Source organism: Carettochelys insculpta, chromosome 20 (assembly GCF_033958435.1).
Source record: "Carettochelys insculpta isolate YL-2023 chromosome 20, ASM3395843v1, whole genome shotgun sequence".
NCBI lineage: Eukaryota > Metazoa > Chordata > Testudines > Carettochelyidae > Carettochelys > Carettochelys insculpta.
In genome coordinates this window covers 6,053,772-6,077,584 of record NC_134156.1, presented here as the reverse complement: position 1 = coordinate 6,077,584, position 23,813 = coordinate 6,053,772, and the positions used below count along the sequence as shown (strand labels likewise).

The window sequence follows — 23,813 nt, the reverse complement described above, 5'->3', positions numbered from 1 at the left end:
ACCTAAACTTCCCTTACTGCAATTTAAGCCCCTTGCTTCTTGGCATCTCATCAGAGGCTAAGGAGAATAATTTTTCTCCCTCCTTGTAACACTCTTTTAGGTACATGAAAGCTGTTATGTTCCCCTCAACCTTTCCTTTTCTAAAATAAACAAACCCAATTATTTTAATCTTCTCTCATAGGTGGTATTTTCTAGACCTTCAATCACTTTAGTAGACCTTTCCTGTCCATTCCTGTCCTCCTCCTCCCCATCCTTCCCCAAACCAAATGGTAGAAGCCTCTCTGAAGGGAAGAGGGTAGGTCCACAGCAGCAACATAGGCTAAGCAGGGCTCCTCTCTGCTCTGGCCTGGCTGGGGTGGGAAATGTCCTCCCTCCCTGAGCAGCCCAAGGCACAACCTTGAGTGGGTGCCCCACTCAAGCACATATTTTGTGTAGACATGTGCATGGCCCTGTGGGTCATATCTGCTATCATAAAAACATAAAACTAGAAGGAACCTCAAAAGATCACCCAGTCCAGTCCCCTGTTCTCATGGCAGGACCAAGTATCATCTAGATCAGAATGGGCAAGATATCCTAGGCCTCCCAGGGCAACTGTGGGGCTGAGGGGAAGGAAGAGCTTTGGATGCTGCTCCTACCCCCAGCTAAATCTCTTGGCTCACACTGGCCAGTCTTTGGCCAACAGGAGCTGAGAACTTTTGCCTGGGGCAGGAGCAGTGCAGCACAATTCCTCAGCTCCCTGAGAGCTGGTTTCTGGCCAATAGGAGCTCAGAGATTTTGCTGGATGCAGGACAGCATGCACTCAGTTTCTGACAAACAACACGGAAGAGCCAGTAAGCTTGGGCTGCTAGAAGGCACATAGCCTGAGAATGCTGCTGGCCAGGAGCAGAAGTGAGCACCTCTAGGCCACAGCCTGCCTCTGGCACCAAACTTAACTCCCTCCCACACGGTGCATCCCCTCCTAGATTCCTCCCCCAGGACAAAAACCTCTCCTGCACCCCAGTACTCTCTGGGGTTGTCGTCTTCATTCTGTTCAATGTAGCGTAAATGTTTCAATTGCCATATTTTTTGCTTTTTGTGCGGAAAAAGTGCAGTGGAGGAACTAGAACAGAAAACGTCTCTTACATATGATTCTCTCTCTCAACTGAAAGCCAGTCACGTCGATAAAAAGAAATAAGTTGTTAAACAGTAAAAAGATTTTAAAAAGGGGGGGAGGGGAGATTTTTCTTCTGTATCCTAAATTTTCCATGAAGGAAAACTTTGGCAAAATAATCATGTGACATTTAACTTTTTTTAGTTTTAAGTAAGGAATTATCAGAATTACCTAATCTACAGAGAATACGGGCTCATAGCATTACTCTCTTACCTGCCATTTCATGGATAAACCTACCGTCTTAAGCACACGTACTTCCTGTGTGGTTTTATATGTTTGTTGTCTGTGAATTTTTATATTATAAGGTCAGTGCAGTCAGAAGGAAACAAAGAAAATCAGTAGTGCCTCCACGGAAGGTAGATATATCAACCCAATATTTTTGTAGACTATTTTTTTTTTATTGACTGGCTTTTCTATGCCACTCATACTATTAGAGCTGAGTGCTCCGCAAACATCAATTCATCTCCACTAAATCCCTCATGTAAAGACGTTGTGGTATCCCCATTGTACATATGGGGAGCACAGGCACAAAGAGGTTAAGGCAAAAGCTAATTTTTCGTGTCCTATTTGAGGCATCAAGGATCTTATTTTTCATAGCATCATGCATTTCATATCACTCTATTTTTAAGCACAGCTCCCACTGATTTCAGCTGTAGTTGTGAGTACTCAGCACCAAAGCAAATCAGCCCCCAGAGCCTCCAGTTTGCAACCTATAAAATGAGGTGTAAGTGACTCACTTAGCATCACAATGAAAAACATAGCACAGACAGGGTCTTATAGAATCCTGAAGGATGGCATTCAATTGTCTTACCCACAAGGAACGTTCCCTCTAATCATTTCCTTCCATGTGCAGATTTTTCCATTCAAATTCAGAATAAAATGCTTATGTACACCAAGGCATATGTGAACGTCCACCGCCCAGCTCTGGACGCTATGCTAATTACCTGGGCAGAATGTGGATTTTGTCAGAGCAGCTGCAGAAGTACCCAGCTTACAAGCAACACTGCCCATGAGAACCCTTCCTCTTCCTGCAATCTCCTACTCCATTTCACTACATAATTTCTAACATTTGGAACAAAGGAGGTAGGGATTTGACAGACAATAGCCTTCTTTAAAACACAAACCTGATTCAGTCCCAAAGCAGCTCACTCCCGTGTTTTTGATCATGTCATTAAAGACTGCATCATAATGCATGCACACAAAAGGGCCCATTTATGGGTGCACAGGCAACTACCATAAATTATGGCAATTTTTAACTTTTGAGTGCTTGACTTTGCTATCTGTGAGAGCTCTGTGTGCAATACACATATACTTAAGAATATTCATGCAAAAATGATTTCAGAATTTATTTTGAAACCATCATTCTCTTCCTTTCACAACATATATCAGTGTATAAATATTTTGGATTTTTCAGTTTCAACTTCACAGCATTTTTTAATGTTCATGCATATTTTTCAATATTTTCATTTGACCCAATTCTGTTTTCTAGGTTGTTTTTGGTCATGATAATTAGAGTTCCCATGGTATAAGCAGATCAACTTACAAGACAAAAAAAAAAAAAATCTATAATAGTGTTCTACAAGCTGGAAAAAAAAAGTATACAGTAACACCTTTACTGAAAGGTAATTTTCAAAGTCTGAGACTAAAAAGATTAAGTTTTCCCCTGCAAGTCACTGAGTTATCTGAACAATGTGCATAGCACATAATTTAAAATGTATAGTTTCACAATTCTGGATATGAAACTAAGAATTATTTTAATGCAGTCAGAAAGATTTAAAAAAAAATATCAAGTGCCAATTTCATGTGCAAAGTTCTTTGATTTAAAAAAACAAAACCAAAAATCTATTAAGTGATTTTGCAAATTCACAAGATTAATCATCCACTTAGCTCCTGAAAAATCTGTTTCCTTCTAGATTAGAGGTAAACTTAATTAAAATTGACACTTCAACTTTTAAAATACTTTAATCAGTGACTGGAAGCTGAAGCCAAAAAGTTCAAAATGGAAATAAGGCATACATTTTTAACAGTGAGCATGATTATCCTACCAAAAGAAACAGGGGGGCCTTTATCTCTCTATGATGACAACGTGTATTGGAATAGTTTTACACCAAGATTTGCAATAAATATGTATTGTTCCAGAACATCAGTGAGAAGAAATGAAGGCAATACAGAGGCAGAAAATGCCACAACTGAACAGAAGCAGTATCTGAAATGTCAGTGTTACTAATGACCTATATATAAAAGACACCAAGAAATCAGTAGCAAGAAAAGAAAATGACACATTTATCAGCAACTTGAACAAAACAGCCGTATAGGTGGGAACTCAAATGGAAAATAAGTAGCATTAGCATCGACAGCTCTTCAGGTCAAGACAAAACTGGATGGAAAAATTTTAAACATTGCTATGACTGATTAGTTTTGGATGTCTGAAATCATCTAGAGCACTATTTCCAAAGCATAAGCTTTCAGGGTTCTGGCACTTTTACTTAAAAGGTGACCCTTTGTCAGATATGCTTATCTTTTAAGCGTGATTTCTTGCAGTTTGTTCACTACAAAACCTGGCTGATATATAAGAAAGCTGTACATTTCTTTCATCCTGAAATAATCACAAAAAACTAAAAATTTAGGTTTGGACTACAACAGAAGTTTACAGATGCTTTTATAGTCACCCTAAAGAGTAAGTTTTTAACCAATATGCCTTTGTGGGAGTTATGTATAACTGAAGGATGCTATCACAAGGCATAAGAGGATATTCTCCTTATACAGATTGCATCTCCCTGGTCCAGCACCCTTGAAACCTGAGTGGTCCCGGACCAGGGATTTTGTCTGAACACTGAAGATTCATGCTCCCCTGTTGGCTGCTGACCACGCCCCTCATCTCCTCTCCAGGCTGTTGATCTGTACCTGGCTGCCAGCCTCGACTGCAGCTCCCACTCCCTGACCACCCTCTGCGTCCCAGCCCCTATGGCTCTGGCCACAGCAGGCTTCCTGGCCCCAGCTTCTTGGCCCCAGCTGTGGCTCCTGTCCTTCAGCTTACTGGCCCCATCTGGGGCTCCTGCCACAGGACTCCCAGCTGACACCCACTCCTGCCTGCCAGGGCTCTCTGATCCAGCAACAGCCCTGGTCTGGTTCAGAGGTTCAACCTATACGAGTCAAAGGAATAGAATTAGTAGAAACAGCAGCAGTCTAGACTTGAATACAAGACAAGACTGAAAAAAGTCTGTTGGCAGGAAGTATAGCCAGAAAAACAAAAAGATGTACAGTGTCTGAAAATGGCCATAAAAGACTAGAAAAGAGAAATATAGGAAGACAAACAGCAACAGAGAAAAAGAAAACACACATAATTATAGAAATGCAGGACTGGACAACATCCCAAAAGGTCATCTCATACAGTTCCCTGCATTGAGGCAGGAGAAAGTATGAACTTCTAAGTAGTCTCATTCCTGGTATGTCTTTTGTCTAACTTGTTACTAAAAATCTCCAATGATGCAGATTCCACAACCTCCATAGGCAGTTTATTCCAGGGCTTAACTATACTTACAGTTAGAAATCTTTTTCCTATTGTATAACCTAAATATCCGTTGCTCCAATTTAAGCCCACTTCTTCTCGTCTTACCTCCATTGGATAAGGAGAATGATTTACCACTCTCTACTTTATAACAACCATTTATACACTTGCTGACTTATGTCCCACCTTAGTCTTCTCTTCTCCAGACAAACATTTCAGTCTTTCCTCATAGGTCATGTTTTCTAGACCTTTACTCATTTTTATTGCACTCTTCTGAACGTTCTCCAGTTTGTCCACATCTTCTCAAAATATTATGCCCAGAACTGGACACAGTAGTCCAGCTGAGGCCACATCAGTGCTGAGTGGAAAAATTAATTTTAGTGTCTTGCTTACAACAACCCTAGTACCAACTCAGAATAGCTGCTTTTTTTCCCCCAACAATATTTACTCATACTTAGTTTGTGATCCACTATAATCTCCAGTACCTTTTCCTGAAGTACCCCTTCTTAAGCAGCCATTTCCCATTCTGCGTTTGTGTTCTTCATTCCTTCCCAAATGAAGAAGGTTGGGTTTATCTCTACTGAATTTTATCCTATTCATTTCAGACCATTTCTCCAATTTTTCAAGATCAGTCTGAATTCTAATTCTGTTAATCTAAAATGCCTGCAATACCTTCCAGCATGTTATCATCTGGAAACTTTGTAACTGTACTCTCTATGCTATTACCCAAATCATATATGAGCATAATGAACAGAATCAGAACAGATCTATTCAGGATCCCACTTGATGATATGCCCTTCCAGCTTAATTGTAATTCATGGATACTCCAAGCAGTTTCCCAAGCAGTTTTGTACATCCACTTAATATGTTCGTCTAGGGTTTGCAGTATTTTCCTAGTTTGTTTGTAAGGAGGACATGTGAGACTGTATCAAATGCCTTGTGACACTGCCCCCTCCTCACTCATCTGTGCTTCCTCTCCCCTCCGGATTTGTTGTGTGGATGGAAATAAAATTCAGTTGTGGATTGAAGGTCAGATGAGGAGCTTGATGGATGCAGATCCATTCTTTTGTATTCATGCTACTGTCTAGCTATAAATCCAGATAGCATTTTTTAAAACCTGCAACTAATTTTCAACCAGATTAGCATGCATTTTGCAGTAGTTATACAGAGGTTAATGCTCTTAAGGTAAATTTATATCCCATCTCTTTTTCTTTGCACAATCAATAAAATACTTTTTCATTTAAGGAAAACAATTCCATTTGGAGATTCATTTTGGAGACCTGCTGGCTGGAAACAGCAAACAACATTCTTTGAGACAACAAAGTAGGGAACTACCTTGATATAAAGTAAGACACAAAAGGCTCTGGTCTTTTTCCTGAAATAGTGACACACCAGGGCAGATTAGCACTAATGTAGGCATAGGGAATGACTGAGGTATTCAGCTATTGTTGTACCTTATTTTCCCTTTTTTAAATAAGAAGTAGAAAACTGAGAATTCTAGCCTCCTTAATTAAACTTCTGAATTCAGCAGCAGACTAGTAAAAAGGCAAGTGCTCAACTGAGAGCCTTTTAAAATCTCAGAGCAGTCCAACTGTGACTTCAATAGCTGGGCATTGAAGAGAAATCCCTTATTCTGAGACGGGGGTTCACAACCTTTTTCTTTCTGAGGCCTCCCAACATGCTACAAAAACTCCATGGTCCCCCTGTGTCACAGCTAGTGGTTTTATGTGCATAAAAGCAGGGCTGGCATTCAAGAGGAGCAAGCAGTGAAGCTGCCGGTGCCCCATAACACAAGCATTTCTGCAGGGGACAACATGAAGCTAAGTTTCTCAGACTTCTGCTTCAGTTGCAAGTGCTGGGGCTCAGGCTCCATGCTGAAGGCCCATGCACTGGGGCTTCGCTTCAGCTTTCTGCCCCAAGCCCCAGTGAATCTAATGTTCAGCCTGCCTCCATGGCCCCCCAAAACTTGTTTCCAGCCCCTTCAGGAGGTCCCAGAGCCTTGGCTAAGAACCATTGCTCCAAGACATGTGGAACAAGTGGTTTGATAAAGCTGCAACCACACTGCCTTAATTTTTAAAAAGGCAGATTAAAAGGCATTAAAAAGGCAGATTATACTTGTTCACAAGTAGAAAGAGTGCAAGCTGACAAACTCTTTTACACAGCTGTGGAACAATTTAAATCAATTGCTAGATTCCTGCCTATGGTCTAGTGGTTCATGAGGCAAAAGTACCTCTATCTTTATACTTATTTTCAAGGAAAATCTGATTCCAAGTGCAAAACAGGTAACAAAAAACACTACTTATTGGTAATGACTACACTATGCCAAATATGTCTGACATCAAAGAGTAATCAAACTAAATCTGACTCACTATAAGATACCCACCAGAATTTGTGTGTATAATTAAGCCACTAATGCTCCACAAATGTAGCAATTATTAAAAAAAATGAAGACAGTTCAAACATTACAATATACACATAAAATGAAATACCTAATACATTTTAATAGGCTCTCCAGCTATAGTTTTAATCCCTTTTTCTTTGTCTTCTAAAGCTAATGTCTAGCCCAACCCTCAGCGTATAAAATACTGGTTAGCACAAATATTGTTGGACTGGAGCACAAATATGACTGGGCTGGAGTTTATTTCTGACAAAGGCTTTCAAGACTCAGAAAATTTGAGTGAGAATGTATCTCTTTTGGTAGATTCTTACAGCTGAATCCTCCACTGCACTTTCCAGATGCTTTTCTTGTGCAGCAGATGACCAAGTCAGACAAGTGAATGCAGACTTATTAAAGACATTCCATTCCACCTTGCCTTTTCGGCTCAGAAGGCCTCAATTGGTCTGCTGAACCTGATGTAATGCTGACTGCAACTATGACAGGAGATCCTGTCATAATGATTTCTTTAAAGGTTCAATCCCTCCACTAGTTTCTTTTCGTTCCTGGATCTTGCTGACCTGCTCATGAATTTTACAGAGCATCCATCAGATCACAAGTTTTTCAGATGGAAAAACAAGTCAATGGGGTCCCTCTTCAGATGCGACTATAATATTTTAATTTCATTTCAGTAAAGACAACTCACACAATTGTATTACCATATATTTTTAAAAAATCTTACCTGAAAAATTAAGCTAATTCTTAAATTACACGACATCTAAATAAATTCCCAAACAAATCTCATTTTCAAATAATTTCTCATTACTGGAATATATTTGTATGTCTTAAAAGACATTAGACATCTGTTAGTAAGAGACTCATTACCTTTTCTCTGTGTCCTACTTTTATCTTAAAAAGAAAATGAAAAAATTTGTTTCATACCTGGACCAAGCAGTGGGGACCGGTTCGGCTGGGCACTTGACTGATGTGGTGGCTGAGGTTCAGCCATATTTGTGTTGATAATGGTTGTAGTAGTGGTGGTGGTGTTGTTTGTGGTATTACTCTGAATTACAGGGTTGTTTCTATCCCACATGTTTACAGTTTTGTTGTTGTTGTAGTTTGGATCACCCCACGCTGATGTACCATCATCAATTTCCATCTTGCGGCGAATCGATGGTGGAGAAGGCTCTTCCCAGCCAGTTGCCTCACTGCTATCTTTTTGTTTGGGTGGCACTGGCCCACCAACCCATCCTGACCCAGTCTGTTTTACAGAAGCTGCTCCTCCCCAGTTACTCACACTGTTGTCTGGGGGTTTACTAGCCCAATTCTGTTGAGGGCTAGGTTTCAGAGATTCTCCCCAACTTGTACCTGTATTAGCCTTGGTGTTTGTGCCATTTCCCCATCCACTGGTCCCAGACCTTGTAGTATCATTCCAACCCGACCCTGCTCTATTGTCAGCATCCCATCCAGATCCATTCTTCTTCCCCTCAACCAAGTGTCCGGGGACAGACGACGACTCCGTCCAATCTCCTCCTCCTGAACTCCAGCCTGGATTTGATTTCTGTTCATCTCTCCAATTTTGAGATTTGGGTTTCTGAGGCTCACCCCATGTAGGTGATTTGTCCTCCTGATTTGCAGTCCCACTCCAAGTGTGGCCACTTTTGGCAGCAGTAGCAGCAGCAGCATTAACAGCAGTAGAGCTTGCTGATTCTCCCCATCCCCCTGGGCCATTTGGCGCTTTGTTGTTGTTGTCTCCCCAACCTGTATTTGTTGGAACAGCTGCGGGTGGAGAGTTGACCCACCCAGATACTGAAGAGGTATTTGTACTGTTCATGATGGACCCATCATTCTTCCCCCCTGAGTTTGAAGACTGAGAAGCTGTACAACCCCAGGCCTCCGTTCCATTGTCATTCTTTTGTTCAGACCTTGGGGATTCTTCAAATTCCCAGGCAGTGTTTTGCTTTACAGGAGTCTGTCCCCACCCTGTATTGGACAGCACTCTTGGGTCAAGGTCATTCCTTGGCAACTGGACTTGACCTTGGTCTACTACCCCCTTATCTCTCCTTCGAGACTCTCCTGCTCCTTCTCTGCCAGTGCTGCCCTCATTTTGACCTCCACTACTGTCATTACTTTCCTCACTAGCTGTTGTGACTGATGCTGCAGCTTTGGCCCAAGAATTTATTTGTTCATTGCCCTGATGCATGGCAGGATTCTGGCTGGCAACACTAGAGCTATCCCACCCTGCTGATCCTTTACCATTGATGTCATTATTGGAATGCTGGTTTGGGGGCTTGCCCCATTCACCATTAACACCATTATTGGTGTTACGGCTGGGGTGGCCCCAAGCTCCAGAATGCACGCTACCAACACTACTGTTGCCATTGCCTCTGCCCCATGCCAGTACTCCAGGACCGGCAGGAGGTCCTGAATCCCATGCACTTGCTCCATTTCCTTCCTTTTGCACAGCGCTGCTAGTTCCATTCTGTTTAGCACTTAATGCTGAGTTCACAGTGTCTCCATTCCCCTGACTGAACCCAGAATTGCTGTTTCCTGTGGCAGGATTACCTGGGGATATTCCCCATACAGAATTGCCCATTCCTTCACCACTGCCCCCACTGACTTGAGAAACTGATGTTCCATTAGCACCAGGAAGGCCTTGCAGGTGGGGCGAGATGATGGCCCCCATACCAACAGCCATCCCCCAGTTTGGCAGTCCATTAGTCTGCATTGCATTGATAGGGTTTGGTGAAGAGTTCATGGGGTTAGTGTTATTTGGTCCATCAGTGTTAAGGTTCTGAGGTTGTACGCTGAAAGACACATTCTGAGAAGTGGACGTTTGTGGTTCTGTGCTCTCTTGCGGCAGCAAGTTTCCCCAAGCACCTAAGGTGCCTGTCGGGTTACCATTCTGGTTGCCTATATTCTGACCTATGGCACTGACTGGACTGCAAATACTGGAAGGGTTGCCTGCTCCCACAGTTCCTTCATGTCCAAGTACAGGCCAGGCAGCTGGATTGGCATTAGGGTTAAGGTTAAGATTAATGCCAGCATTTGAGTTGGAAGCACCCCAGCAGTTTTGACTTCTACCATCTGCAATCATGTTGTCCATCTTTCCATCCCCACAACTGGCAGAGCAGTGAGCTAGGCCAGAGTTAGAGCTTGTGGCCACACCCCACACTCTGGCTGAGTTTCCATTACCAGTTGCTCCACCAGCTCCAAGGGCACTCTGGTTAGAAGTGCTTTGGACGAGTGCTCCATTGGCGCCATTATTGCCATTAGTTTTCTTTGAATGTCCAGCGAAGTTGCCTGGGGCACTCCCTGTAGCCATGCTACTGTTCTCTGAGCCACAGTTGGAGGCAGAGTCAGTTTCTGTAGTACATTCTGAAGCAGATTCAGTCTCAGTTCCTGTAATGGAAGGCCACGCCTCCTTGTCAGTCCTGTCTATTATCACTTTATCCCAGCTGCAATTGGTTTCACTTCTGAAAGTGGGCTGCTGTCCCCAGTGGGAATTTTCATAATGGTCTCCCAAACTACTGTGACTAAGGTCTGAAAAGAATAGAAAAAAAAAAGACTCAATTAGTCTGCCATCCAAATTCTGTTAAAATAATGTCACTAAATATATTTTCATACATAAATACATACGTTTTCAGTTATGATACCATACTTTTAAAAAATTCCAAATTACACTGAAACTAAATACATAATTAAATCTTTTCTGTAAATTTTACAAATATTTTAAATAGGAATGTTTTGTTTCAGAACAGACCAAAAATTATAAATATTTTGTGTCTTTTGGTATACTAGAGCTATTGATTAGGGACCACTTGTAAGACTGTCTCCTTAATCTGCAGTTTGGACAGAGGAAAAAAAAAGTGTGCATCCATGCAAATGTTGAAATCTGATGATCTCAATTATTATTTGCCTTTCCAACATGCTTTATTTGTAAACCAAATGAGACAATTATATCTTTAATGGAGGGAGGGGAACCTTGGCCCCAAAGAAAGCCAACCAGTGAGCTCTGTACAGTTGTGTACCCTACATAAGCCAAGTCTACTGACAACAATTCTGCTTGAGTGGATTTAAAACAAAAACAAAACCGCATTACTATATAGCTCAAATGAAATTGTCTCATTACTGAAAATAGCTAAGGATCTCTTTCCTAACATCTGTGTATTTTATAAGACCACTCGTGTTTTTACATCTCTATTGGGCCCGCTGATTAATCAGTTAACTCGTAATTAACTTAAGAAAAAAAGATGATTAACTGAACTTTTAATTGCACTCAACTAGAATCAGTTGAAATGTATTAATTTTTATCATTTTCAAATATATTGGTTTCAATTACAAACACAATGCAACCTTTTATAAACTGATGTTAAATGCAGACTAGATCAGCTGTTCCCAATCTTTTCGAGATGGCGATCCATTCTGACAATTCAGTAAGAGTTTGTGACCCAAAGCAATTCAAAATGGGGGGGGGGAGGGAGATAGAGAGAGAAGGTTCTCCCTTGGTTTTTTTTTTTTTAAATAAAGCTTGATTATCCTCCTCCCCCACCCCCCTGCTTAAACCCCTCCCAGCCCCAAACCACCCCCCACCTACCTCAAATGAGCACTGCTACTGCACCTTGCTGCTCCTTCACCGGGCTGTCACCACCACGCAGCTTCCTCCAGCCCTCCTACTCTCTTCCCCTACCTGCAGCGTCGTCAGTTCCCTGCCGTGCCATGCTGAAATGGGACTCAATTTAACTGGTTTAATGGCCAGATCCCTCCTCCCAGCTGTTCAGCCAATTAAACTGTGTTCCGTTTCAGCATGGCAGGGCAGGGACTGGGAGCTGGAGAAGTCAGCGGCACCAGCTGCAAACGGCTCCTTAAAGAACCACATGCAGCTCAGAGCTGCCCAGCTGAGCTGCGTCTACACGTGCACGCTACTTCGAAGTAGCGGCACCAACTTCGAAATAGCGCCCATCGCGTCTACACGCGTCGGGCGCTATTTCGAAGTTAACTTCGACGTTAGGCGGCGAGACGTCGAAGTCGCTAACCTCATGAGGAGATAGGAATAGCGCCCTACTTCGACGTTCAACGTCGAAGTAGGGACCGTGTAGACGATCCGCGTCCCGCAACGTCGAAATTGCTGGGTCCTCCATGGCGGCCATCAGCTGGGGGGTTGAGAGATGCTCTCTCTCCAGCCCCTGCGGGGCTCTATGGTCACCGTGGGCAGCAGCCCTTAGCCCAGGGCTTCTGGCTGCTTCTGCGGCAGCTGGGGATCTATGCTGCAGGCACAGGGTCTGCAACCAGTTGTCAGCTCTGTGTATCTTGTGTTGTTTAGTGCAACTGTGTCTGGGAGGGGCCCTTTAAGGGAGCGGCTGGCTGTTGAGTCCGCCCTGTGACCCTGTCTGCAGCTGTGCCTGGCATCCCTATTTCGATGTGTGCTACTTTGACGTGTAGACGTTCCCTCGCTGCGCCTATTTCGATGTTGGGCTGAGCAACGTCGAAGTTGAACATCGACGTTGCCGGCCCTGGAGGACGTGTAGACGTTATTCATCGAAATAGACTATTTCGATGTCGCAACATCGAAATAAGCTATTTCGATGTTGGCTGCACGTGTAGACGTAGCCCTGGTGACCCTTAGAAAATCTAATGACAACTGATGTTTGGGTTCCAACCCGTAGACTGGGAATTCCTGGGCTAGGCAAAACACCTAACAGGGATGGTCTAGTTTAGGAGTCAGCAAACATTCCAAGGTGGAGTGCCGAAATTTGAGCTTTTGACCTCTACGTATGGTCCGAGTGCTGTTGATACTTTTTAAACTCACTAATAGCCCTCCTTATCAGAGCTTCATTATTAAATAAAGATGCAGAGCTTCACACTGCCTGTGGTGGTTGGTAGCATTAGCTGGTCTTCTGTTAATCCACAGGCAGCATGGCTTTAAGCAAGCTCCTGGCTATGTGGGGGAGGAGGGCTGGGCAGAGTTCCCACCTTGTGTGCCAATGAAAATTGGTTCATGTGCCACTGTTGGCACCCATGCTGGGGGATGGTGACCCCTGATTGAGGTATACTTTAACCTGCCCCAGCATGGAGACATGTATGTGAATGTGTGTATGTGGTGGTGGGAATAGAGTAAGAAAATAAACTAGACAGATAAACTCTTCCGGCTCCTTCCCTCCGTATATTTGTGATTTTATGATTTCTTGTGCTGGACATATTCCTAAAACATGCTTTGGAGATTGTGTGTGAAAGTTCTCGGACACATTTAAGCAGGTGCCAGGCAGATACCCACAGAACAGTAGGTTTGTATATAAACTTTTACCAGATCTTCTAACCTCAGCAGAGAAAATTCAAGGGAGGGGGAAGAAAGAATGTTTTCAAATGGCACTATCTTGGGTTCTTTATGGAAGAGTTGGTTTTATATTAATTTAGATACTGGTAATTGCTATGAACTTGTTGTAGCTCGATTACAATATCTTCTAGGGAAAGTTTAGGAGAAGCGAACAGCTTTGTTCAAATGTAAGTCCAAAGCCACCTTAAGAAAGAGTCTTGGGTGTGAATATATGTAGCCAGACAGAGTTTCCCCACTTTTTGCTCTACTCCATCTCATCTCTCCTACGTTCTTCAGAGCACCACAGGGTTAAAAGAAACAGCTCAGCCCTGGAATGCCCAGGAGCGCAGATGTGCTTATCTCAGGCACAGTCTTTTGATGCTCTGGAGCAAACAGCAACATAACGACCCTAAATAGGCCGAAACCAGACAACAAGAGACAAATGGGCTAACAGACAGCTGGGGCCTTGGGCTGCCCTTGGCTAGTACCATCAGTTGATCTGCCTACACAAATGTCTCAGATGAGTAAACCTCCAGCCCATAAAGAAAGAATGCCCTAAAATTATCTCCACCTCACAGGTGTGAACTAGATCCTTGAACTCCCTGTGAGAACTAGTGTCATGAGATGATCTGAATTAGATGATCTGAATTGGCATCTTTTGAGATAAGGAAGAGGGTACGTGACCCAATGGGGATAAAGTAGGGCCTGGGAGCCCCCTCTAACTGAGCTCCAATTACCTCTACCTGCCGGTCAGGAGGGTCTTTGCCTCCCAAGGTCCCAGGGGATGCCCTTTCCTCGTATCGTTTCTTCCTGAGGGATTGAGTGAAAATGCTGGTCATGCCACGTTGGGTAATGCAGGGGTGAGAATAAGACCTGTTAAGCATATTGCTTTTGCGCACATTCAATAATAGATCTATGAATTGTTATATGCTAGCTATCGGTAACTAAAGAAGGGAAGTACAAGCCTTGTAATCTTGTAACAAAGTATAAACCCTGTAACCTTGTAACGATAAGAGTTAAGGTACTTAGTCAATAAATAAGTAACTGGTTAAGTTTTCAACCTGACTCTTCCTGTTACTGTGCAAACCGAATACTAAAGAGAGAACTCAGCTGCTTTCCAGCTGTTTTAGCCTGGTCACTGGTGAGGCCTACTGAGAGCTGAGTGCTGACTTGTGCTGCCCCCACGGAGCAGACTCTTGGGGCACTTGTCAGCCTCCCTGGCTGCCCGCTGCGAAGGGACTTTGTCCTAGCAGTTAAAGACTGGGGTATTAAAACCTTGGGGCATCCGTCAGCCACCCTGGCTGCCCACTGATAAGGGACTGTCTGTCCTAGCAGTTAAAGACTCAGATGAAGTGAGGGCACACGTAGTATCTCACGCTGACCACCGGCTAACAATATAGTAAAAATTTATCCTCCAGGGGAGCAGGGGGGCCACATGAAATTTAGTCATCACAGTTGAGTTCTCAGTGGGTTTTTTTCCAGTTATGTCATAGCTACTAAGAACGCAATCTTCAAAAGCAGAAAATTAAAAAACGAACAGCCTCCCCCCCAAAAAAAACACTCTCATAAGCAGGTGGTCACTCACAAATAGATGTAAAAATTTGTACCACTCCTTTCAATAATTGCTTTACCTTACAAAGGTCAAAGACTGAGGCTGCCTGTAACTAGAGGATGGAGGTCTGATATAGCTACCAGATGGTCTTGATATCTTCCAACTCCACTTCAAGGCCCATCTCTTTCTTGTACAAAGTTTGACTTTGCTAAGAAATTTGTTGCGCTTCCTCTGTACAAGTCAAACAGAGGCTTAACAAGAAGCCCCTTTCCAGACAGACTTGCACAGAAGTTTGATATCAGTTAACAGGATAAACAGTCTTACAACAAAAGAGCCAAAAGTTGTTAGTTGTATTTCTTCTAATTGGACTGCAAAATCAAACATGATAAACTCCAAAGTGGGTCTACTAAAAATCACCATGGATCTCTGTCCCTGTTACCAAAAGTATCGGAATGAAGACATATAGCAACTCTTGAGTCTGGAGGAAACTTGCAAAAGATCACCAGGTAGACTTCACCTCCATGAGTTCATCTGCCTTTGAAATGTAGTAGTAGTAAAGGATTTCAAAAAGTAGCTCCCCTACTCCATATTGGACCTTATGTGAAATGCCAGAATTCTTCAGCTGTGAAGACTGATACAGAACGGCTGCATAAAATGCTGTTATTTGGGTCACTCACACACACATTGGAGGCCACCCTCAGTGATTCTTATATGACAAGAGAAAGAGCCAAACTGATTAGAACAAATGACAGAATGGAGTAAATCTGCCTAATGTGCAAAATGAATGCAAAAACTTTCCTATGAATTCTATTAATCCTTTAAAAATATGAAATGAATATTTTTAGTCTTTTTCTAAAAATAATACTAAGCTACATTACTGAAGGCCACATAATAACAAAATGTGATCACTTTGAGCTCAGTCCCACATTAGTCAGTGTTTTATTACTGGGGCTCCATTTTGCTGGGTACTGTACAGGATATAAAAGAGATGATCCCAGCACGAAACAGTTTACAATCTAAAGACAAACAAAGGGTACATTTCTTGGTAAGCATTGCCAAACTTTGTTTTAAAACTAAAATTGCTAGGACTAAAAACTGAAAAGCACATGACAAAACCTGACACTGGAAAAATCAGTTATTTCATTTATCCGCTTGCAGGAATCCAACACAGAAAATAGACTAGCTTGAGCACCATTCTTAATGGGGCATTGGAAACAGAACAGGTTTTTAAACATTGGTGTGTGCTTGTTAAGTCTAGATACACATCCTTTTCACAGCACAGTTCACTTTAAAACTAAGCTTTAATACACCATCAGAAAGGAGAAATTCTACTGTAACACCATTACCGTCGACCATCATACTTCTGATCCGGTAAACTCAAATACTTCACACACTTAGGCTACAGCTACAGTACAGGGGAAGAGTGATCTGCTGAGGAGTTGACTCCCAGGAGTCGTCAACCACTATACTCCTCATGAGAGGCGAGGAATAAGGAAGGCTGAGGGAAGGCTGACCTTCTGCCATGCGGCCAGACATGGAAGTCGACTGCAGATAAATCTATTTTAGCTATGCAAAGCTATGTGTAGCTAAAATTGTGTATCAGCTGTGGACTTCTATGTCTGGTGTAGACATAGCCTGAGTCTAGTAACCATCCTGTAAGTCTGAAACCTATATTTTAAAAAGAGAGGCTTGGTATACACAGGGAGGTAAAATCAATTTTAGATAAGCAAATCCAGCTATAAGAACTGAGTACCTGAATTCAATGCATATAAAATCCATGTTTGCCACCAGCCTCACAGTGGGAGGTCAAAGAGAGAAACTCTCCTGTTGACTTCTTTTACTTCATGAGACTGCCAGGAGTATCAAGGTCAATGATGGCACCACGACAGTTCAATTCACTGCAGCCCCACTAGGTACGCTAAATCAAAACCGAGACGATCAACTGCCAGCGAGCTGATCTTTCAGTAAGTGTAGAAATACCCTGAAGCATGAAGAGATTAACCTACACAAGGTCATACAGCACGTGTGCTGTCCAGATGGGATTAAAATCTTTCATGACTCCTACTACCCTAGAATGAAGGAAATAAACTAAAGTCATAACAGGTTAAAGCCTGAAGGGCTAATATGACCTCCTATACTTCACAGGCTACTAGCATCACCCAGAATACATATTAAATGTAACAACCTGGAAATCAAATAAAGTAAACAATCTTAAGTAAGTAATCAAATAATTTTAGCTTTATATTTCAGACAACCGTGATTTAACAGATATTACGCTGTATGCTAAATTCATCCATCAGTATTTTACCTTTGGAACAATTTAAAAGGAGGTTATTTCTTGGTGGTCATTTCCATATTCAACAAAGCTACCTGCAAAATGGCACTATGAGCAGTTTCTACTCAGAACCAGCCTAGGACTGGAAAATAACAGGCATTTTGCTGTTCAGGATTAGAAAAGCAAGCACAGAGAAACCTTAAGAACCACCTACCTCCAAAATGCACGGCTTCATATAGTGTCAACAATAATCACTAATAATTTAATTCATTCTTACAAAGAGGGGAAAAAACAGACTTTATAATTAAGAACTGTGGTAAAATATACTTTAAAAACTCTGATTTAGTTACTCATTCAAAATAGACTTGTTTTGGCTCCAAAAGGCCACAATTAGCTCGAACAACTGAAATATTAGTTTTGAGTTTGGGAGCACTATCAAAACTAAATAAATATGAACTCCGAGAAAAGCAAGAAATGAAGAAAAGCTTCCTTTATTCACAACCACATTTTAAGCAGCAGAACACTTGTTTTATTTTTCATGAAGTCTACCCAAAATTATAACTCCCTCCAGTGGTACAATGTGGTTTACATAAACTTTTTTTTTAAGCCTTTCAATCTGTCGTAGAAAAAAAACATACACTACCCATCTCTCTCAAATTTCCATTTGGTCACTGCACACAGTTCAAACTAACTCCATCTAAAAAAGTTTCAAATAGAATGGACTATTAAGCTAATTTACAAAACATAGGGGTCGGGGGAGAGAACTGGATGAAACGGTCAGAGACAGGTACAGACTCTTGAGTTGCACATTAAATTTTTTTTTTTTAAAAAGGAAAACTGAACAGTTCAAGATCGATTATTAAACACCCTCTTCACCCTTAAAAACAAAAAGGACAAACCCCAAAACTCCCCCTCCAAAAAAAAAAAAGAAAGATAAAAAACCCATCTCTAAGAAGAAAATCTTATTTTGGGTGTTAGTTCTTTTTTTCAGCCCACATAATAAACAATTAATTGGTTATTTTGCAAGCAATGACTAAACAAATGACATGAGTCCTGTTCAGGATTTTAAAATCACAGTACTAATCAGATAAAATTTATGTATACTGTTCAGACAAGTCAAAAAAAGGACAACTACTTCTCTCCCAAAATAAGAAGCTCAATGTAATGATTTAATTGGACATCTTAAAATAATTCTGAAAGTATTACAAAAAATGTTAATAGTCAATTAAATGGGACTTGCCAGAAAAGCATTTCAAACGCTTAACTCAAACATAGTCTAATTCTGGAACATTCATTTTTAAGAAGATGCAACAGAAAGCGGGGCGGGGGGGGGAGGAAATCTCAATTCAAGTAGTACTAGTTGGGTTGTCAGATATGTTTAACAATATAAGCAGATTTTGTCTAATTCTATCAATCCTTATATTCTGGGGCTCAGGCAAATTTAAAAAAAATGTTTGCCCATCTGACTGCAGTCAAGAAGCCAATGTACAACTATTCTCAGATTTAAAGTCCCAAGATAAGTTCATATCCAAAATTTCTTCCAAAAAACAATGACTGTATAACTGCTTGAACTGCCAAAACTGTGCAACAAAAACATGAAGTATGAGACGATAGTTAAAAAGATAAGAATTGCACAGCACAATTTAAAAGACAAAAAATTAAGTATCCCAGTGGAAAAGCCTGTTACTCATTTTAAATTTCTGCACTGACATTAAAATGTATCTTGTTTCCTCTGATGCAAGAGCCTTTAAAATGCTTTAAGAAAAACGTTAACTGTCTAGAACAAAACCAGCAGAAGATAATGACAAGTAATTCCATTTTCAGCTCAGTGCGGCATATCTTTAGCAAATATCTGCTTCAACAAGGACGCCATTTTATCTAACCTGAAATGCAGCCAAAAGCTTAGGACGCTGCGCTGCTTCTCTGTCTCTGAAATGTTATGTAATAAACTGATTTAACAGAAGCAGATGCTATTTGCTCAGGATTTTCTGTGGAGGATTTTTTTTTTTTTGGGGGGGGGGGTGCTCTAAAAGGGGCTCATGGGTAATGAAATACCTGAGGAAAGGTGCCGCCCAACCATCCTAGGAGACGCTACATTGTGTGCAGAGCTGTTTCTATTCCTTCATCTATGTTCGCCCGGGCTCTCAGCTTCAATATGTCGGCTGTGTACAGTGTGAGCCTCATCCTGTAGAGCTGCCAAGAAAATCTCTCGGTTGCAAGCGTGCGCCCAGACAACCTGCAAACTCAGTCGGGCCTTACTTGCGCTGGCTTTGGAAATGCCCTTTTCACACAGGGAGCTTCCCCCCTCCTCCCCAGCAGTCCCTCAGACCCTTTAACTCTGGGTTAAGGAATCAGCAGAGTAGGATTTTTAATCTTCGATTATCTAATTGCTGCTGACACTAAACCGATCTTCCTTCCTCTTTAAATTCTTTCAACTGTCACAAAACATTTTCACTTCAGGACCTATCTACAATTAGCACTGTAGCTGCTTTTCTTCTGTTTTCTTGAAAGTCAGCCAAAAGAGCAACCACATATCACTGACTGGCTGCATACAAATACATTCCTGCCTCCTTTATGTCTTCCTCCTCCCAGCTCCCTCTAAGACAACAGCTCTAGACATTTAGAATACCAACAGTAGCTATAACATTCAGACCAACCCCGTATATAAATTGGCAGACTGCCCCATTCTTAATTACTTTCCTGGCTCTACCTTAAAAAGAAAAACCTAAACAAGATGAGAACATATTACATTGAAGCCTCTGTTTATAAACATACAGAAAATCAGCCCACAACAATACATCAGACTGAGATGCTTCTTGCTTTGCTACGCAGAAGGAAAAATTCTTTAACAATTGCAGGCCGGAGACCACTAGTTATGTTGCATATTTGTGAACGTACACAGTGTGAACAAAAACAAACAAACATGAACCAATACTCTCAGTACCTGGACAGTATGATTTATATTAATATGTATGTATGTAATAAATCACAGCCTATATTAATATATAGGTATAAAAGTTGTAAGAGGCACATATTCAACCTCATTCTTTTTAAATGCATTATATTTGCAAGTACTTTCCTTTCTCACTTCCCTTCTCTCCCTTTCCTCTGCTTGACATATACACTATTTTAATTACAATTACTTACAATTCTTTTCAGACATTTACCTGAGCTGTCGTAGTCATTAAATTAGATTGCATATCACTGATGCCTCTTTTAAGGATTGGTTGCATTCTTAGAATTGCCACCACTCTACCATCTTGGTTTAATCATCATTGTCAAATTTGTGGGTGAAATTATTAGTTTCACTTAAACATTCTTCAAAGTTCTCTTTTTTAATTTGAGAACATATATTCTCCATTTGTTTGTACTAGCCTCAGAATTACTGAAAATGCTCAACTTAAATTTAAATCGGAAGCCTAACGAATGTTGTGTCCATCTCAGCACGTTTCATATAAGATTATCTTTGCAAAGTCATCTGTCTGTGAATGCACTTTTTCTCTTTACTGAAGAACTAGCAAAGAATGTACAACCATAGTGGCTTGGTTTTGCTTTTAACTATAGTACGCTGCAAAAAAGTACTTACTCTTTCTCATATTAGGACCAAAGAAGTTTATATACAGCTGACAGTCAATATGAATACATTCACTGGACAGAGATAAATGGGAAATCTGAGGGTGGGAAGCAAAGGAGAGATTATGGCTTCTAAGGAGGTTCCAGAGACAATATCCTGGTTAATGCTACTGTTCCATGTGCTGTTAAGAAGGTGGCTGGTGCTGGGATTTCTACCAGCATTGTCCCAGGACCACTCATGCAGGTTTAAATTTTTATCAGCTTCTGTCTAGCAGGTGTTATAAACATGAAACCATTTCAGCATCATTGCAGGAAGGAAGCAGGAGCTTCCTCACTCTGCTTCTAAAACAACCTTGATGTGGTTGGTAAAAGATCTCCAAGTAATATACCCCCTACCTCAGTCTCCTAAGTACAGCAAGGTGGGGAAAGACCACAGAGGAGTCTCAGTTATTCAGCCTTTCACTCATCTCTGATTTGGATCATCCAGTGAATATGTCCACTGCCTGGCACAGGATATTAACTTAACAGCTTTAGGTTATGGCTACACTACAGACCCTACTGCAATGCTGGTGTATCTGTCACAGACCCATAGGATTGGGAAGAGGTTATCAAGTCCAACCCCCTTTCTGTAAGCACAACCAATCCCAACTAAACCATCCCAGCCAGGGCTTTCTCAAGCCAGTACTTAAAAGACTTCTAGGGAAGGAGATTCTACCACCTTCCTTGGTAACCTATGCAAGAGCTTCACCACTCGCCTAGTGAAATAGTTTAAAAACAACAAAAAAAACCCAAAAAACCACACCTAATAGCCAGCCTAGAGCTCCCACAGTGCAACTTGAGACTGTTGCTCCTCATTCTATCATCCCTCACCATGGGGAACAGTCTCTCCCTATCTTCTTTGGAATCTCCCTTCAGGTAGTTGCAGGCTGTTACCAAATCCCCATTCCCTCTTCTGTTATGCACTCCAAGGCATGCGTGGACGTTCACCACCAATAGAAACACATGTTGCCTGCTGTGAGTGGCTGTGGGCACTCGCTAATCAGCTGAGTGCCACCTGAATCTCTCCTGTGCAGCTGTTCAAGTACTCAGCTTATAGGGAATGCTGGACACCACTTCTCTCCTTCCTCTCTCAAACTCCCCTTCAGGTAATGGAAGGCTGCTATCAAATTCCCATTCACTCTTCTCTTCTGTAGACTAAGGAACGCCCATTTCCTCAACCTCACCTCTTAAGTCATGTGTGCCAGCCCCCTAATCATAATCAAAACAACACAGTCACACACAATGCATTTTGAAACAGCACACAGCTATTTCAAAATAGCATTTTGGTACACACGTGCCTGTTTTGAATTAGTGGCACAGGAGGCCATTATGGCCTATTTTGAAATAGCACTTATTTCAACATATATTGATATATTTTGAAATAGGCATTATTCCTCATAGATGAAATTTCCTGGAATTGAAATAACATATGCACTATTTCAAATTTAGTTTGAAATAACATTTGCATTGTTTAAATGCTGCCAAAGTTATTTCAAAATAACTGCTGTTATTTAAAAATAACTTTGTCATTAGGATTTGTCTATGTGGAGTTCAAAAAAGAGCTCGATAAATTCATGGAAGATGGGTTCCTTAACAGCTATTAGCCAGGTTGGGTAGAAATGGTGCCCCAGACTCTGTTTGTCAGAGGATGGAATTAGGTGACAGAGGAGAGATCACTTGATGACTACCTGTTCTGTTCATTTTGTCTGGTGCACCTGGCATCGGCCACTCTTGGACAACAGGATACTGATCTAGATGGACGTTTGGTCTGACCCAGTATGGCCATTTTATGCTCTTGCTCTCAGTAAAAGCCACAGATTTAAAACCCTGCTAGATGATTTCCATAGTCACTGTACTACTGGACAATACTATGCTTACTAAGACTTTCCATTCACCTTTAAAATTGGCATGCTGAAGTTAATACACCCCAATAACGATAAAATTGAAAAACCTAGCAAACATTTAATGAGCCACTTAATTGTTTAAACTACATTCCAATAGATGTTTCGTATTCTACAGGCTAATTTCTGCCTAAATCACTACAATGATTTTGAAAGGCACAGTTTCTGTAAATTAATTTCTAGATGTCAACCTTTTTACTGAAAGCTCTTTAAACGAAAAAAACAAACAAAAACAAAAACAAAAAATCTTTCTCTGAGTATCTTACAGCACCAAACATTAAACAAATTAATTAGTTGTGGTGACTGAAGTACTTCCATTTGAAAATTCTATGTAGAAGTCCATTCTTGCTATAGCTAGCCATCATGTTTGGTTTTCAGGGATAAGCCCTTATTTCAGCTGAATACACTAAAACAGATTTGCTATCATGTTTCTTAATACTGTCTCTTCATTTAGTCTGACTTAAAACTTCTGTTTGGTTTCACTAACTCAAACAGACAAATTTCTGAAATTCTAAATGCCATTATAATCCATGAGTGCAAAGGGAAGATTTCTAGAGCAATCATTCCTTCATCTTTTGGGGCAGACAAACTCTATAGGAAGCAGAATAAGGACAAAGATGAAATTATTTAAAAACATCTAAGTGGCTTATGCACCTAAGGCCCTGTCAAAAGGCCTGAATAAGTATCATACTGGTGCTCCAACTGAAGTTGCTTCACTGATTCTGTTCTTCCTTATATTATACAAAAAAAAAAATCTCAGGGATTGTCAGCATAACAGGTTAACTACCAAGTTGCAACCATTACAAACAATTTATGTTACTTCATTTCAGTTTTTCAAATATTTTTACTTCTGCCATTGAATATAACCATTAAAACTCACAATTATAAATCTGAAAATCTGATTATCTTTCTACCCCATTAATTTTGTTTGATTTTTTTTCCAGCAAAACACTTTGTTAAAATAAAGAACACGTAGCTGAACTTTCATAATACATAATTTACATTTTGTTTTTAGTACCAGGAAGACTTCCTGCTCCTGCATGCATTTTTTTTTAAAATACACTTTGATGCACAATGCAAAATAATCCTAAATAATGTGAGCAAAGCCAAGTTGGATCAGAAACACGT

At 41.1% G+C, this 23,813-nt stretch overlaps 1 protein-coding gene across 6 annotated transcripts in view; it reads right to left on the bottom strand.

Annotated features, from left to right (window-relative positions):
- Positions 1 to 23,813, bottom strand: part of TNRC6C (trinucleotide repeat containing adaptor 6C) — a 170,199-nt gene that overhangs the window by 54,834 nt on the left and 91,552 nt on the right. For 5 of the 6 annotated variants that reach the window (XM_075015003.1, XM_075015005.1, XM_075015004.1 and 2 more), the window contains one exon: positions 7,975 to 10,575. In XM_075015003.1, coding sequence (XP_074871104.1) covers positions 7,975 to 10,575 — 2,601 coding nt within the window. Of the gene's footprint in view, positions 1 to 7,974; positions 10,576 to 19,227; positions 19,347 to 23,813 lie in introns of those variants that run through there. The other variant, XM_075015008.1, reaches the window with a different exon arrangement.